Here is an 18,389-nt window from a genome sequence, read left to right as displayed (position 1 = left end):
TATTCTCAGAAAGCCAGTTAAGGTCAGAAATTTATTTCAAACTCTGATGATATGTGTGCATATAGAGCATTTCATGCCATTCTGTATAATGCTGTTTGCTGCCATCAAAAAGAGTCTATATAAGACAGTACAATAAATCACAAAAATATAAGGGATCATAAGAATCTATATGAATAATTTTATGCCAACAAAATGGATAACCTAGAAAAAAATGGATAAATTCCCAGAAACATACTACCTACCAAGATGAAATCATAAAGAAATAGGAAACGGCAACAGACCATAATGAGTAAGGAAAGAATCAGTAATAAAGTCTCCCATCAAAGAGAAGTCCAGGACCTAGTGCATTTATTGTTGAATTTTAGAAAACATTTAAAGAAGAACTAATACCAATCCTTCAAAATCTCTTTGAAAAAACTAAAGAGGAGAGAATCATCAAACTTATTTCATAATGTCAGTGTCACCTTGATATCAAAGACAGACAAGGATACAAGTGAAAAAATGATAGGCCAATATCATTGATGAGCTTGGATGCAGAAATTCCCAACAAAATATTAGCAAACCAAATTTAGCGTCCTTCCCCTGATCAAGTGGAATTTATCCCTGGGATGCAAGGATGGCCCAACATATGCAAATTGTGATGCATCACACTAACAGAAAGAAAGGCAAAACTATACAATCATCTCAATAGATGCTGAAAAGTCATTTGACAACATCTAACATCTGTGCATGACACAAACTCTCAACAAATGAACCTCAACACAGTTCAGCTGTTTATTTCAATCCCATAGCTAACCATACTCCATAGTGTGAAAGCTTTTCCTTGAAGGTCAAGAACAAGATAAGGGTGACCACTCTTGCCACTTTTATTAGCCAGAGCGATTAGTATAGAGAAAGAATGGAAAGACATTTAAATAGAAAGGAAAAAGGGAAGAGGTCTTTGCTTTCAGATGACACAGTACATAGATAAAACCCTGAAGATTTTACCTAAATACTGTTAAATGAAATGAACAAATCCAGTAAAGTTGCTGGATACAAAATCAGTATACAAAACACAGTAGTGTTTCTGTACCCTAACAATGAACTATCAGAAAAAAGAAATTAAGAAAATAATCCTATCTGTAATAGGTACAAAATTTAAAATACTTAGGAATAAATTTAACCAAGGCGAAGAAAGATCTGTACACTGAAAACTATATAACATTAATAAAAGGAATTAAAGAAAGTACAAACAAATGAAAAGATATCCTATGTTCGTGGATTAGAAGAATTGAATATTGTTAAAATCTCCATATTTCCTAAAGCAATCTACAGAATTGATCTGATCCCTGTCAAAATTCCAATGACATTTTCCATGGAAATAGAAAAAAAATTCTAAAATTCATACATAACCACAAAATATCTCAGACAGCAAAAACAGACTTGAGCAAAGGAACAAATTTGAAGGTATCACCTTTATCTGATCTCAAACTCTTGCTACATTTAATCATCAACACAGAATGGTACTGGCTTAAAAATAGACACATAGAGCAATGGAACAGATAAAGAGCCCCAAAATAAATCCACACATTGACCTTCAATTAACTTAGTTTTGATAGAGTCCCAAAACACACAATGATGAAAGGGCAGTCTCTTTAATAAATGGTGTGGGAAAATTTAATATTCATTTGCAGAAGAAAATTTAATATTCCTTTGCATACTATATATGATAATCAACCTAAAATGGATTAAAATTTAAATTTAAGGCCCAAGACTATGAAACTTCTAGAAGAAAACCTGGATTACATTAAATTAAAAAGCTTCTGCTCAGCAGCGGGGCTAAACCCCTAACAAAGTGACAGCTTACATAATGGAAGAAAATATATGCAAACTATACATCTGACAAAGAGTTGATTTCCAGAATATGTAAGGAACTTAAAAACTCAATAGCAAAGTAAACAAATTGGAAAAAAACCCACAACTAGAACAAATAACCCAGATTAAAACTTTTTCACCAAAGAAAAAAATCCTCTTCTGTTTATTAGTGATGTTCAGCATTATTAATATTCCTCGAAAAATTAAAAATAGAACAACCATATGCTCTGATAATCCTACCACCGACTATGAATCCAAAGGAAATGAAATCTATGTCAAAGAAACATCTGCATTCCCATGTCTGTTGAGCACCAGTCACAAGAGCTAAGAAATGGAAATAGTCAATCCATCAACTGATGAATTGATAAAGAAAATGTGGTACATATACACAAAGGAACACTATTTAGCAGAAAAAGAACAAAACCCAGTCATTCACAATGACATGAATAGAATCGAAGATTACTATGTTGAGGAAAATAATCCAGACACAGAAAGACAAGTACCACATCATCTCACTCAAGTGGAATATAAAATAAAGTTGATCTCATAGAAGTTGGGAGTTGAAAAGTGGTTACCAGAGGATGGGGAGTGGAGAGAGGATGGAGAAAAGTTGATCAACTTTACATTGAAAGTTTTAAACAGACTTTAAATAATTGCAAAGGTCATTGTGGATTTTTTTTTCCCTAAAGCTTCTCTATGTTTGGGGTGGTTTTATGATGATTGAGTAAAACCACTGCATTGTGGCCTGTTTTAAATATTATAACTTGAGCTATATCTGCTGATATGACCTCAAACATTTTCTCTTCACAGATATGAGAAAAATCTTGTGTTTGCCCAGCGCTGGGGAATTAGAAAAGGGATAGTGATGGGATTCTTCACTGGATACATGTGGTGTCTCATCTTTTTTTGTTATGCGCTGGCCTTCTGGTACGGCTCCAAACTCATCCTGGATGAAGGAGAATACACACCAGGAACTCTTGTCCAGGTACTTTGAACTCGTTGATCTAGATGTAACGTTTCCTGCTGGAATCTCAGAAAGGTCCATGGATTACACGTGTGGTTTATTCCTTTAGTGTCTGAGGGAGGAAAGAAATCAATGATCTGACCGAGTCTATCTGCAGAAAAACAATACTTAGGCATTCCAGAGTGAAGAGCTGCTGAGCATTTGGATTGATTAGATTTAATGATTTCTAATTAACTAAAACTATTATAGCTATAAATTGATGGTTTTCTGCCTGAGTCCAAATGATAGTATGCCAAGAAAATGGAAAGTCAGTGATCCTCAGTTAAAAATTAACAGATCACATGATTTAATTTAATTACAGTGCAAGCTCTGTACCTAATGGCCATATTTGTGAAACATAATGAGTTATGTATAGAGTCAATAATATCCTCAACTGAGCAGACAATACAAACAGACTTTATTGTTCACTTGTGCTGTGTCATGCCATTACTAATGCCATAGCCACTTTAACTTTCAGTGTCCTTTCCGTTAGTTATTCATTCACTAAGTACTTATTGAGCATCTACTGTATGCCAGAGCCATCCAAAGTTCAGAGGATTCAATAGTGAGCAAAAGAAATGTTTTGTGGGTTTTTTTTTTTGTGTATGTGTTTTGTTTTGTTGTAGCTTGGTAGGATTCACAGTTTAATGGGAAAGACAAGGAATAATTAAATAATCGTGTAAGTGCATAATGGCAAATGGCAACATGAGCTTCAGAGGACAAGGAATCGTGAGAGTGAATAGCAGGGTGACCAGTGTGGCTGGGGTCAGGGAGGGCTTCCCATCCTGTTTCCTCTCCCATGGTCTTTCCTCCTTAGTGGTGGTCTGCACTGGCCCCCTGGATTCTCAGCTGAATGGCACTTTCCCACTTGGCCTTCCATCCCCATCCAGTCTGTCATTCTTTCTCATGGCATTTGCAGCTTTTCTTCAGAGCACTTGTCTCACATGGAGCATTTGCGCTTATTTACATGTGTCCTCACCCCTTTCTGCCCTCAGACAGTAAAGTCTATGAGGTAATTGAAGTAAAAATAGAATACTTGTTTTATTTGAGCTCGCAGGGAGATGGGAAATCACTTCATATAAGATTCTTAAATAATGCCAGGTACAGTGGTGCACACCTGTAATCCTAGCTAGTCAGAGGCTGAGGCAGGAGGGTTGTGAGTTCAAAGCCAGTCTGGGCAAAATAGCTAGACCCATCCCAAACAAAAGAAGGCAAAACAACAACAACAAAAACAAACAAACAAACAAAAGATTCCTAAATAAAATGTTTGGGCTGCAGATTCTGGATGGAACAGGTACAATTAAACTACAAAATATATCAAAATCATGTATTTTTCAGCTATAAATATAGCTAAAAGGGCTGGGGATATACCTCAGTTGGTAGAGTGCTTGCCTTGCATGCACAAGGCCTTGGGTTCAATCCTCAGCACCACATGTGTGTGTGTGTGTGTGCGCGTGCGCACACACACACACACACACACATTTATCTGAAAGCTTATAGTTTGAGATCTACTTTTTTAATATAAATATATTTTTAAGGAAAATTGAATAAGATTTTTATTTACAAATAGCAATGATTAGGGCTGGGATGTAGCTCAGTGGTAGAGGACCTGCTTAGCATACTTGAGGCCTCCAGTTTAATCTCCAACACCACCAACAAACAAATGATTGACTTTATTTCATTAAGAGCATCATAATACACTAAAAATATGAACATCTGGCATGTCATTGAGCTTAGTTTAAAAAATTAAATACGATAATACATATTAAAATGTTTTATGAACTTTAAAAGGGAAAGTATTACTATTCCTTACAACTTAGACATAGTTTTGTACATTAGAAAAGTGAAAATATTGAAGGTATGAAATCTCACTCTAAAGTCCTTTGTCTTTATCGATCCAAATGCTTCTAAAAGCTCTTGACATTTACCAAACCAGGGATACCAGTAGGTGGCTTTAGCCTCAGCTGCTTCTATCTGCTCACTCTGTAGAAAGGCCCGCACAGAGAAAGCCCTCCTTCATTTCATTCCATGCGTACAATGAGAGGGCAGAGGAATGCACCAATGACAGTTCAGAGGGGAAATGAATTGATAAATTGAAAATTGAATAATACACAATTCCAGTTGGAAGCACTGAATAAAAAGCCCCCTGGTAACTCTCTCTAGCGAGAATCCAGTTTTATGGTTCTGATCTTTAACTCTCCTGCCAGTTGGACTATGGGCTACTTTAGATTTTCTGTGAATAATTCATTCTTTTACTGAGTATTTCTTAAGTACTTACTGTGTGAGGACATGACATACTATGTTTCTCTAACATTTTAATCATCAATTATGAACTACTTACTTCTAACCTATTCCTCTGAGCCTCTGCCTAAGGAAGTGCCTCTTTTGGAAGAGGAGAGTCATCCTTTAGCAGTAGAATCCTCTCTCTCTTACACACACACAGTTTTTTGTCATACTTTTAAGAAGCAAACTATGAAGATTAAGTACTCTAGAGCTGAGTTGAATGTTTTAATCAATCAACTAATTTACAATTAGGTTAATCTAGCATATTTTGTGATACACAAAATCATTACTGTTTACATGGTAATTGGGCATAAATGGTAAGTGGTTCACATAAGTGACTGTAATTAGTATCACTTATATTTAGACAAAAATCTACTCTGTAATCTCTTAGGAAAGAATGTTGGGCAACTGAATGGGGCAAAAGGTCTCTCAAGTTTCAGGTTTCAATGATAAAAACAATTACAGTAATAGAAAGTCCCATCCACTCAGCGTGCGCACGGTGTCAAGCACTGAGTGAGGTATTTCATATATTACCACAGGTCATACAGCTGTATTCTGTAATTGGCGTCATTATACTATCACTTCAAAAATAAAGGGGAGGCCACGAAGTAAAAAAATATGTGCCAAATGGTATAGAGCATGACTTGAACTCAGGTCTCTGTGACTCCATGGAACCACTGTTTTCCTGCCTCCAGATCTATCTTCTAGGGAACCACAGGCCCCCTTCCTCCAGCACAGCCTACACACATTGTTCTGCAGCTGTCTCTTTTCCCACTGTTCTGTCCACAGGGTTAAAGGGTATGATATTTGGGGTGAAAAAATGCTGCTCTATTGGGATGCGTTGTCTACTGTGACAGTTTGGGGCACATGCATCCGTCCTGTGTCATGCACTCTCCTCCTAAGAACCTCCAGGAAGACACTTGCATGAAGCCACAGCTTGCAAAGCCAGGATGAGCAAGAGTTTGACTCCAAACCTCAATTTAAGCCTCCAATGAGTTAGAAAAACACATCCCTCAGGTCAAATCCAGTCCACCACCTGTTTTTACAAAGTGTTTTATTGGGACATAGCCACAGGCATTTATTCCATATTATTTATGGCTGCTTTTGTACTGCATGGTGGAGTTGAGTAATTGAGAGCCCATGTGGCCTGGCAAACCTGAACTGTATAGTACTTGGCCTTTCCAGAAGATGTTTGCCCACCCCAGATTTAGGGCACAGGAAGGTTTCCCTTACTGAGATAGTAAGACTTCTGATAATGGTGGTCTTAAGCCAATTTAGATCATAAGAACTGTCCTGTCTGTTGACCTTTCCACCTTGTAAGAGTGAGTTCTCAATATTTTCTTCATCACTATCGTTCATCTATGTGACCAGTGCTGGATGAACTGTTTTTATACACATTTTCTCACTTAATCCTCCTAACAATCCTGCAAAGTATATATTATCATTACCCCTCTGTTCCAGATAAAAACATTGGGGCTTGATATATTTAAGTAACTTGACTCTGGGAGGAAGCTTCTGTTGTGATAGAAGAAAGGGAACAAGGACAGATGAAAAGATCATTTATCCCCATGGATAGGGTGTGTAATTGAGGGAGAAAGCATAAATTTAGCCCACCACCCATGTGGAGCAGCCCTGGCCCTGTTGATCATCCTGATGTATGGAATGGAGAGGCTTCTGGAGAGGGAAGAAGATGGCTGGAAGACTAAGAAAGTCCACAGAGCAACTGCTCCAACCACAAGTAAGAAACAGAATGTGGAGATCCTCTGGGGAAATTTGCTTTGATGGGACACAACCAGTAGGTAGGGTCTGGTCTATGGAAACCTCCATACTGGGATCATTTGATTACCTGAAAAGGCTATATTCACACAGGTGTCAACTTCACCTTGGTAAGAAGGCTTGGCCAATGAAAGATCCTCCATGTGAGTCATATGACTAGTACCCATTCTTTGGTTGACAGGAGGGTTAAGAGGAGACTTGTGTTCCTTCTAGAGATCAACTTGAAAAATGGCTTTATTGCCTCCTCCTTGTCTTTATGAACACCACTAGTACAAGCCAGTATTATCCTGTTTCCAAAACCTGACAAGCACACAACAATAACAACAAAAAGAAAGTGGTAGACTAATATTCTTGATTAATATGGATGCAAAAATCCTCAATAAATACTTGCAAAACAAATTAAACATCACATTTAAAAGATCATACCCCATGATCGAGTTGGCTTCATTGTAGGGATGCAAGGTTGGTTCAACTTATGCAATCCAATAAATGGACTACAACACATAAATAGAATCAAGGGAAAAAATCACATAGTCATCTCAGTAGATGTAGAAAAAGTCTTTGATAAAATTCAACATTACTTTATGATAAAAACCCATAATAAATATAGAAGGATCATTCCTCAACATAATAAAGGCTATATACAACAAATCCATAGCTAATATCATACTGAATAAGGAAAAACTAAAAACATTTCCTCTAAAATCAGGAACAAGGCAAGGGTGTCCACTCCCACAATTATTTTTTTTAATATTTATTTTTTAGGTGTAGATGGACACAATGCCTTTATTTGTATGTGGTACTGGTGAGCGCTCTACTGCTGAGCCACAATCCTAGCCCCTCCCACAATAATTATTTGATATAGCACTGGAAATTACCCAGAGTAATTAGGAAGAGAAAGAAATAAAATAAAAGGGATACCAGTAGGAAAAGAGAAATGTCAAATAATCCCGGTATGCAGATTATATGATGCTGCACCTAGAAAACCCTGGAGAGTCCACCAAAAGCCTCTTAGAATTGATAAGAAATTTAGCAAAGTAGCAGGATACAAAATCAACATACAAATGTTGCCAGCTTTCTTTACACTAATAATAAACTCACTGAGAAAGAAATTGGGAAATCCCTGTTACTTGGGAGGATGAGGCAGGAGACTCACAAGTTTGAGGTGAGTTTCAGCAACTAAGTGAAACCTTGTCTCAAAAACAAAAACAAAAAGAAAGAAAAGGGGATATAACAGTGATAGAGTGCCTCTGAGGTCAATTCCCAGTACTGAAGAAAAAAAAAAATTAAGAAGAAATAAAAGGGAAAACAATCCATTTACAATAGACAAAAAAAAAAAAAAAAAAACAACCAAAAATCAACAAAAATAAAACCTGGGAATAAGCCTTGCCTAACAGAGGAGATGAAAAATCTCTACAATGAAAATTATAAATTGCTGAAGAAATAAAGAAGACAATAGAAGAGAGAAGGACACTTCATGTTAATGGAGTGTGACAATTAAAATGGTTATTCTACTAAAAGTGATCTACGAATCTAATGCAATGCCCATTAAGGTACCAATGACATCCTTCACACTACAAAAAAAAAAAAAATTCTAAAATTCATACGGAAACACAAATGACCCAAATAGTCAAAGCAATTCTGAGAAAAAAGAACAATGCTAGAGGTAGCACAATATCTGATTTTGTAATATATTATAGAGCCTTGAAACAAAACAGCAAGTTTTGGCATGTAGATCAATGGAATAGAATAGAAGACTCAGGAATAAACCCACACATCCATAACCATCTGGTCTCAGACAAAGGAACCAAAAACATGTGTTGGAGAAATGATAGCCTTTTCAACAAATGGTGCTGGGAAAACTGGACATCTACTTGTAGAAGACTGAAACTGTATCTCTACCTCTTACCCTGTATAAAAATCAATTCAAAATGAATCAAAGACCTTAATGTAAGCTGACAACTTTGAAATCGCTGGAGGAAAACATAAGGGGGAAATAATTCAATATATTGGTCTAGGCAAGGATTTCCGGAATGGAATTCCAATAGCTCAAGAAATCATAGCAAGAATTGACAAATAGGATTACATCAAATTAAAAAGCTTCTGAACAACAAAGGAGACGATGGGATGAAGAGACAGCCTACAGAGTAGGAGAAAAAAAATGCCAGCTATTCAGGTATCTCAACTACAGAAAGAACTCAAAAAATTCAATGCCAAGGGGACTAGGGTTGTGGCTCAGCGGTAGAGTGTTTGCCTAGCATGTGTGAGGTATCCTCAGCACCACATAAAAATAAATAAATAAATAAAGGTATTGTGTCCAACTGCAACTAAAAATAAATATTAAAAAATTCAATACCAAAGGTAGCAGAATACAACAGTTACTAATAGGGCATTATGTAAAAATGTGGATGTGTAACCGATGTGATTCTGCAATCTGTATTTGGGGTAAAATTGGGAGTTCATAACCAACTTGAATCTAATGTATGAAATATGATATGTCAATAGCTTTATAATGTTTTGAACAACCAATAAAAAAAAATAAAGAAGTTTGTGGGGACAAATGTTAAAAAAAAATTCAATACCAAGAAAAAAACATGTAATCTAATCAGTAAATGGGCAAATAAGCTGAACTGACATTTCTCAAAAGAAGCACAAATAGCCAATAAATATATGAAAAAATGCTCAAGATCTTTAGCCATCAGGGAAATGCAAATCCAAGTGACATTAACATTCCATCTCACCCTAGTCATAGTGGTTACTATCAAGAAAACAAAAAATAACAAGTGCTGGTGAGGATGAAGGGAATCCTTTTATACTGTTTATGAGAATGTAAATTAGTACAGCCACTATGGAAAACAGTATGGAGATGCCTCAAAAAAAACTAAAAATAGAATACCATATGATCTATGACATGAAAGTAGAAAGGGGATAATCAGAAAAGGGAAAGAGGACCAGAGGGTGGGAGATGAGGCTAAGTGATGGTCGTAGGGAGTGTGGATGTGATTTAAGCAAGTTATATGAAGGATGTAAGTATGATGGAACCCATTATTTTGTACAATTAATATGTGTTAACAATTATAAGAAAAATTTTAAATTAAAAAGATTTAACACAGAATGCTATTTGGAAGGAACATCCATGATCAGGTAGTCTTTCCCAAACTTAAAGAGATGGCTGAGTCAGCAAGTCAATGGACAGCTTCCCCAGCTGTGTGCAGGAACCTGGCCATTCCACCTGAAATGCAGCCAGCCGAGATGAGGTTGGGAGCTACATAGTATGGTAGTCAAATGCCTGGATTCAAACACTACTAAGTACATGTTGTAACCTAGGACAAGTGAGGGATCTTCCAAATATGTCTGTTTCCTCTTCTGTTGTGACAATTAAATGAAGTATAAAGCACTTACAACATATTTTGTTATCATTGTTAGCAGTAGAACAACAGCAGTAGCAGTAGCAACAATAGTTATCCTAGTGACAAGCATACTAGTAGCAGTAATGACAGATTGATTTTGCATGAACCAACTTCTAGGACAATCATGCCAACCTTCGTATGTCTATTATTTAGGTTACCCTTCAACTAGAAAACCATTATAAGGCTGAGTATATAACAAATCCAATGGATTATCCAACTATTCTAACCTACTTTGTGTATATGTGTTGCCTTGCTTCCACATCTTATTTTTCCTACTTTCTAGAAGAATGATGTTCAGAAAAAAAAAATGTAGTTTTAGAAATCATAACAGTAGAGAGATTGGAGATACTTTATAGAACAAAAACTAGGTCAGACCTTTCCAAGCACCAAAGAGTCATTTAGCTTTCAAACTCCTGTGGAAGAATATTTCTGAGATATCTCTCAGTTTCCAGAGATGACACAAATGGTAGGAGCATACTATTTTCAAATTGGAAAAAACACATTAAAAACTATTTCCCTCTTTTCATTTCAGATTTTCTTCAGTGTCTTAACAGGAGCTTTGAATCTTGGCAATGCATCTTCTTGTTTGGAAGCCTTTGCTGCTGGGCGTGCAGCAGCCGTCAGTATTTTTGAGACAATAGACAGGGTATGTAAAAGCCAAAAGGAAAGGCCAGTAGGGGGTGGGTGGGGTGAAGCAGGGAATGAACCCTAAAGGAATTTCTTCTAACATTAAAAAGTATGAGGAGCTTGCAACTGGGGTTGTGGCTCAAGTGGTAGAGCGCTCGCCTAGCACATGTGAGGCACTGGGTTTGATCCTCAGCACCACATAAAAATAAAATAAAGACATTGTATCCACCTAAAACTAAAAAATATTTTAAAAATATATGAGGAGCATATCAAAATGCTCTACTTTAGCAATACTTACTAATTGCCGTCACCAGCTACACCTGATTCTAAGAGCTGGAAATGCAACAGTGATCCAGAACAAATGAGGCCCCTGCTCTCATACTCATACTGGGAGATAGGGATAAAGAAGTAAGCACATTCAAACACGAGGCAATATCAGAGTCCAGTGAAGGAAATAGAGCAGGGCAATGTGATGTTGACTGGGACAGGGAAAGGGATCTTTAAATTGGTGCATGGGAAGTGACAGCAGGGAGGGATTCCTGAAAGCTAGACCTCCAAGTTGGGCAAGGGCTTGGTGAACTCAAGGAGCGTGAATGAAGAGAGTGAGCAGGGGGCAGAGACTGGAGGGACAGGCAAGGGTCCCAGGCATATAGGACTAAAAGATCAGGTTCATAAGATTGGATATTTTCTTAATGTGGCAGAAAGGAGGTTTATAAAGCAGCTTGGTAGGCTGGCCAGGATTTTACTGGTGGATCTAGAGAAGCACATTGGAGGTCAATCTAGGAAGTCACAATTCAAAAACAGAAGGGAGAGGATGGCAATATGTTCTTCCTCTCTGAAAAAAAAAATGCAGCAAGCTTAGTCAGAAGGCCTGGGAATAAATGGTACTACATGGGTCCTCTGAACCCTGAGAATATTTTGCCAAACAAAGAGGCTGGCATCTACCGGAGAAAACTGCTATTACTTTATTTGCTTGTCATTTTATTTGTGAGATTGTTAGAAAGCATATAAAAGTAATGCTTTATTCAGTCTCATTTTAGGGTTGTTATATGTTCAAATTAAATACATGGCCCTGTGAAATTATGACTAAAAATTAAGACATTTAAAGATTATTGTATTACTCTTATTAAAGATCCAAGAAGAAAGTAGATTACATCATACCCCCAAGCAGAACTATGGTGATGAATTTCTATTACCAGTCACGAAAGAGGGAAGAAGTTGAACCTGGAGTATTTTGGTAGCATGAGGTTAACCACCCTTGACTGGTTAACCAGAATGGTTAAATTCTAGATTAGACTTTCTACTAACAAAAACAGCGGTGAAATTCAGTATAGTCAATTGAAAGGTGGTAACATCTGAAGACTCTGTTGGCCAAGAGTTAGTTCTTTGTATTTATTTTTATGGATTATTTTTAGTCATATGTGACAGTAGAATCCATTTTGATAAAATCATATAAGCATAGTTTATTTCTTATTCTAATTAGGACCCTATTCTTGTGGATGTACACAATGGTGGGATTCAATTGGGTATTTTTATATATAGTTCTAATCATCATCTATATTATGTACTCAATGAGTACCAGTGGCTCCCATCTTAGTTGATTACTTGTGTGGCCCAGGCAAGAAACAATTTATCTGAGACTCCTCCACTTCTTTACCTGAAAAATAGGCACATCACTTGTCTAGATAGGTTATAATGACAATTATGTAAATGAAAAAGTAAATTAAAATTTCTGCACATTGCTCCCCATAATATTTAAATAATGTGTTTAATGTATAATTTAATGCATTATAACAAACATTAATAATATTTTAAATTAACAACATGGTAATATAATATATACGTATCTCATAGCAATAATTCAATAAATATTAACTAAATGACTAAAATATGTATTATTATATTAAGGTATCACATTTAATAATAATATGCAGTGATATAATAGTTCAAAAGTAGTAGTGATTATTATCATTATTATTCACTATTATTAATAAATATTTAATGCAGAAGCAATTTATCTTTAGCACATCTCTGCAGTGTTTTACCTACTGGTTGTTCTGTTTTATGAGTTAATGCAAATTAAAATGGACAGTAAATGCATATAGCATGTGTTGTTGCTACATCTCTCCTGAATTGCCCTCCAGAAACCCATCATCGACAGCATGTCAGAAGACGGTTACAAGCTGGATAGAGTCAAGGGTGAAATTGAATTCCATAATGTGACCTTTCACTATCCCTCCAGACCAAAGGTGAAGGTGAGTGCTAGTTTTTTCCCTGAAAAGGGTAAACATTTGTTTTTGATTATTCATTTCCAGAGCCATTACTTGTTTCCTGAGGCCTGACTCAGTTTACAGTAACTGGGGACAGAGATAGGTTTCTCTGGAAGTATCACTGGGTGTGGTGCCATCTTAAGCGACACACCTCATTGTTCTGTGATAATTAATTGTGTAAGTCCCTGTGGTTGGAACACAGACAGTCTCACAGAACATTCAGGTTAGGTCAAGGATATGATGCTCTGTTGAAATGAATGTCAGAGCCTGTCATTCTAAGCACATGGTAAACAGACTGTAAGCAATCCCAGCAATCAAGGCGCAGGGCTTTATCACCACTTCCTTACAGACTGCAGAAGGTGGAGCATTCTGAGGGGGTAGGTCAGAGTGGCAAAGGGAAGCCACTGTCTGTGGCTTTTTACATACTATCTGTAAGCTCACCAGGGTCACTGCATTAGTCTTTAGAGAAGGTACCCTGGTGATATTATGCTTGTGTACCTTGTGCTAGGTGACTATCCAGGCCACAAGGTGAAGGAAATTTACAGTTTTCTGAAACTACAAAGCAAGATCTTTAAAAAGACATTCTACTCTACAGGAAAATTAGGATCCATTTCCCCCTGAATAAATTGACTTTGAAATGAGATTTATTCCTCATTTTTAACAGAGTTATCTCTGGTCTCTTTTTCTTAATAATATTTCTGTTATCCCCACAGAACTAAATCCCACCTTGTTAGCCTAACTTTATTCTCATTCTATACACCTATAATGTAGGCATATATGTAAAAGCATAAAGTATAAGTAAATATATATTCTGTTTACATATTTGAAGTATATTTTTATCATTATATATTGCATATGTACCTAAACATCAAATGCCATAATATATGTTAAAAGTGCTTTGTAATGTACAAATCACAAAGTAGTATTCACTCAGTAAATATTTAGGAATGAATGTCTAAATCTTTCTTCATAGTACCTATTTGGAATCAGCTCATTGTAGCAGCTCAATAAATACTGATTGAATTGAGACATTGATTTCATTTCTGTTTTATCTTTTATTCTCAATGGCAATAGTTTGCTTTGGTAAAATTCTCTGTTTTGGGGAGCTTACAGTCCAATACAGGCCAGAAAGTGGAAATATATTTGCAAGATTGATTATCCAGTGTGTAATAAAAGATATAAGATTTGGTCACACAAGAACCCCCAAAGCACCTTCACACAATCAATATAAAAATCACCTCTCATTGATAAAATATTCAGCAGATAGTTGCAAATGAACGGCTCATTCTTGACCCCAGCCGGCATTCAGTGCTTAGGGCCTAGAAACACACTACAAACACTTTTTAGTTCAAGGTATTCAAGTAAGATGCCCACACACTATACAGTATATTACAGCTTAAAAATCTACAAGTCAGTTTGTTGTTAATTGTTGGTCAGGAAAGTAGCATTGTGTGTCTAACTTACTGGAGTTTTTTTCTTTAACAGATTGGGACAGTCTCCTGTAGGTATCCTAGTATGTCAGAAGTGTTTTTTAGTTAGATTTTGGAACATATTTTAGAAGTCAGCCTGGCTTAGTTATTTTACCAGTGTTAGCACACATCATTATTTGTTGGCTGCAGTTATTAAGTAATTGGCAAATGCTAAAACCTGATCCTAGGCCTGTTTCCTTTTGCTGGTGATGGATGGGTATTGAGGGCTGTGCCGTGGAACATATGTAAACTCGCATGCACACTCACACACACACAGTGATCTCACAGAGCATCCTAACTTATAACCTAGTTGCCTGATTGACAGCACAGTGATAATCTGAACTTTTTAATTTTCTTTTCTTTTCAGAGTTTAAGTAACCTCAGCATGGTCATTAAACCAGGGGAAATGACAGCTCTAGTAGGATCTAGTGGAAGTGGGAAAAGTACGGCACTGCAGCTTATTCAGAGATTCTACGACCCCTGTGAAGGCATGGTATGTGTCTTCCAGAAACTTCTCAACTCATGGGGACAGGGAAATGCAAAAGTGGTGCTCCACTGTCAAACTGAGATTGTCCTGGCTCACACAGATTTAATGACTTCTTACTGAATAGAGAAGACGAACTCCCTGCATAGTGACAGTATTCAGTGACTAACCTGTCATTCTATTCGCTCAGTAACCACTGAACAATTGAACTGGTGCTGCTGCTTTCACAGTGAACTACCTATTACCCTTCTTTCCTTATGTTGCAACAAAATCATTATTGATTCCTTATGATTTACAAATGCCAAGTATGGGAAAGCTGGCATAGCTAGAAATAAACAAAGAATTGCCCTTGATTACCACTTCAAAAAGCTGGGTTTAAGAAAACCTTTTCTATATATAATTCCTCAAATGATGTGATCTCTTTTTCCTTGTATTTATTTGAGTAAACATAGACTAAAATTAAGAAAATAAATACTGTTAATAATCACCACTTACTTGCCACATATTATATGTCAAATACTTCATAAAAATGATTCCTTATTTTCACAATGACCCCAAAAGGTACATATCCCCATTTAACAAATGAGGGAGCAGAGTGTCAAAAAGATTAGGAATGGCCTCAAGTCACTGTGAGGAATGATCAGGCCAGTATTTGAACTCAGGTATGTAGATGCCACATCTTTATACTCTGCCTCAAAATTATTCTTGTCAGCATCTCCTTGATGCTTTGAGAGATACTTGTTGTGACTGTAGGTTAAATGGCTTCAATGCCACGGGTTCTCAGTCATGCATATAATGTTGCTCTGACAAGGCAGAAATAATAGAATTTTCCTTTTCCACAGACATTTCCTTCTCAATTGGGTATTCTTTGCTACATGCCATCATAATGACTCTAATATCTAGAAATATGATTTTTTGATGTAAAATTTTCACATTTTTCCTATAGTGATTTTGATTCATTCCCATTTATGCCTTTAGTTGCTTTTGAACAGCTAAGTGTTATTTGATGCATCTTACCAGAAAGTAAGATTTACTATAAAGCATTTAAATAAGATAGGGATTATTAATTTATCTTTTTAAATAATTTTGAGGTCACTTTTTTGATCAGAAGTCAAAAGATAATAAAATATTCAAAGTGTGATGAACAACTCATTACTCTTTAGTGAGAAATTAGAACTTGTCCATTCCTGGGCTAACAGTGTGAAATTAAGTAATCATGTTTCTACACATGCATCATTTGAGTTTCTACAATGAATTGCCCTACAGCTATACATGATTTCAATTATACGTTGTGTCCTAACAGCCTCACTTCAAGGGGAATTGTGACAGTCACAGTCTTGTCAGCCTCTCTTTTTTTCTCCTCCGTGGTTAAGTATCACCTCCTGATTCTGAACCCTGAAGGGATCCAAACCATGTGATGTTGTTCTGTTCCCTAGGTGACTCTGGATGGCCATGACATTCGCTCTCTTAACATCCAATGGCTGAGAGATCAGATTGGGGTAGTGGAACAAGAGCCAGTTCTGTTCTCCACCACTATTGCAGAAAATATTCGCTATGGCAGGAAAGAGGCGACAATGGAAGACGTAATCCGAGCTGCCAAGGAGGCCAACGCCTACAATTTCATCATGACCCTGCCACAGGTACCCTAGCCTCATATTCCAGAAGGAAACCCAGAAGCCAGAAAGAAAAAATTACACAATAGTACACAGTTTAAAAATTTTGAATTCCAGATCATTAAATTCTTTATGCACTTTTTCTTTCCCCTCCTCCTCCTCCTCCTCCTCCTCCTCCTCCTCCTCCTCCTCCTCCTCCTCCTCCTCCTCCTCCTCCTCCTTTCCTTCTCTTCCTCCTTCTCCTTCTTAGATAGTGTCTCATTAAGTTGCCCAGGCTGGCCTCAAGCTTGTGATCCTCCTGCCTTGGCCACCTGAGGAGCTGAGATTACAGGCATGCCTAGAGTGAATTATTAAATTCCCAATGTCATATTTTTGTCTTATGTGTGGAAATGTACCACAAGTTTTCCCTTCTATCTGAAAACATATTGTTTACATATTTAAAATCTGCCAAGCTGGGAAACTTTCTTCTGAAAATAACTCTTTGCTATAGATACAATTTCCATGTATTAAGCACCCATCTAAAAAAAAGGCTGAATTTGTCATATGGTATTACTTGTGCAGTGCTTTCTTGATGTCTACAACTATTATTATTTAGTTTTCTTGTACTTAGCTTAAATATTGTGTCCTTGGAACTACTTCTCACATATTCAAAACAATCCCTCATACATCTTCATTCTACACTTCATTCTACTACTACAAAGACCACCTCCATATTATTATATTTATATGGATTTTGCCACGGATGGTCTGCTAAGTCAAAGGAGGATTAATAATGGTTGACACCTGTATAGAGCTTGCTACATTCCAGGCACTCTTCTAAGGACTTCACATCTATTCACTCATTTAAACCCCCACATTCATCTGGCAGCTATTATTCCCATCTGTAGAAGAGAGAACTGAGATTCTAATAGGTAGATAACTTGTTCAGAATTATACAAGTAATCAGGAGAAACAAGATGGATAGCAGATGGTCTGGTTCCAGAGTCAGTGATCTTGAACACTTCCTGATTGATCTTCTGAATTACCTTTATGAATAAAATTGCAGATATGCACGTTTTAGCTTCATGACCAAAGAGGAAAAAGCTACACCAGTATCAAACCCAACTTCTCCACTTAACAGCTTTAGAATTTTGATAAGTCTATATTTTATGCCCAGCATTTCCTTATTCACCAGTTGAGGAGAACCACAGTATCTGCCTCAGAACCACTCAAGTGGTAGGTACACAACTATGTTAGCTACTACTAGGCAAGATAAGAATGACTACTTATGTTCCCATGTAACAACAGGCATGGGGCACTCTCAGTAACTACTTGATGTCCATGATAACAATCATAAAGCCAGTTTGCTCTTTCATTCACAATATAAAGACAGCTTTAGTATTTTGTTTTGCTGGGTTGCCTAATTAGAGAAAGGAGACAAGGACTTGTTTTCACTTTGACTGAAAACATTTATTTGAAGTTGAGCTGCAGAAGAATATTTACACAGCTCAATGCACCTGGGGATAAGAGCATAAATCAATTTCTTTATCTCTTGCACAGATATTGATTAGTTAATTACCTGTTTGGGGAAGGGATGTTTCTTTTAGTAAAAGTTAGACCT

At 36.7% G+C, this 18,389-nt stretch overlaps 1 protein-coding gene across 2 annotated transcripts in view; it reads left to right on the top strand.

Annotated features, from left to right (window-relative positions):
- Abcb11 (ATP binding cassette subfamily B member 11) overlaps positions 1 to 18,389 on the top strand; it is a 92,898-nt gene that overhangs the window by 32,465 nt on the left and 42,044 nt on the right. The window contains exons 11-15 of one of the 2 annotated variants that reach the window (XM_046447222.2): positions 2,665 to 2,839; positions 10,859 to 10,972; positions 13,098 to 13,208; positions 15,060 to 15,185; positions 16,613 to 16,816. In XM_046447222.2, coding sequence (XP_046303178.1) covers positions 2,665 to 2,839; positions 10,859 to 10,972; positions 13,098 to 13,208; positions 15,060 to 15,185; positions 16,613 to 16,816 — 730 coding nt within the window. The remainder of the gene's footprint in view (positions 1 to 2,664; positions 2,840 to 10,858; positions 10,973 to 13,097; positions 13,209 to 15,059; positions 15,186 to 16,612; positions 16,817 to 18,389) is intronic. The other variant, XM_058580159.1, reaches the window with a different exon arrangement.

This window comes from Marmota monax, unplaced genomic scaffold (genome assembly GCF_021218885.2).
Source record: "Marmota monax isolate L192 unplaced genomic scaffold, Marmota_monax_Labrador192_F-V1.1 WCK01_AAM20220418_F8-fsc00007, whole genome shotgun sequence".
NCBI classification, from domain to species: Eukaryota; Metazoa; Chordata; class Mammalia; order Rodentia; family Sciuridae; genus Marmota; species Marmota monax.
Note: the sequence above shows the minus strand (reverse complement) of the source record. Positions and strands in the feature narration are given on the sequence as shown.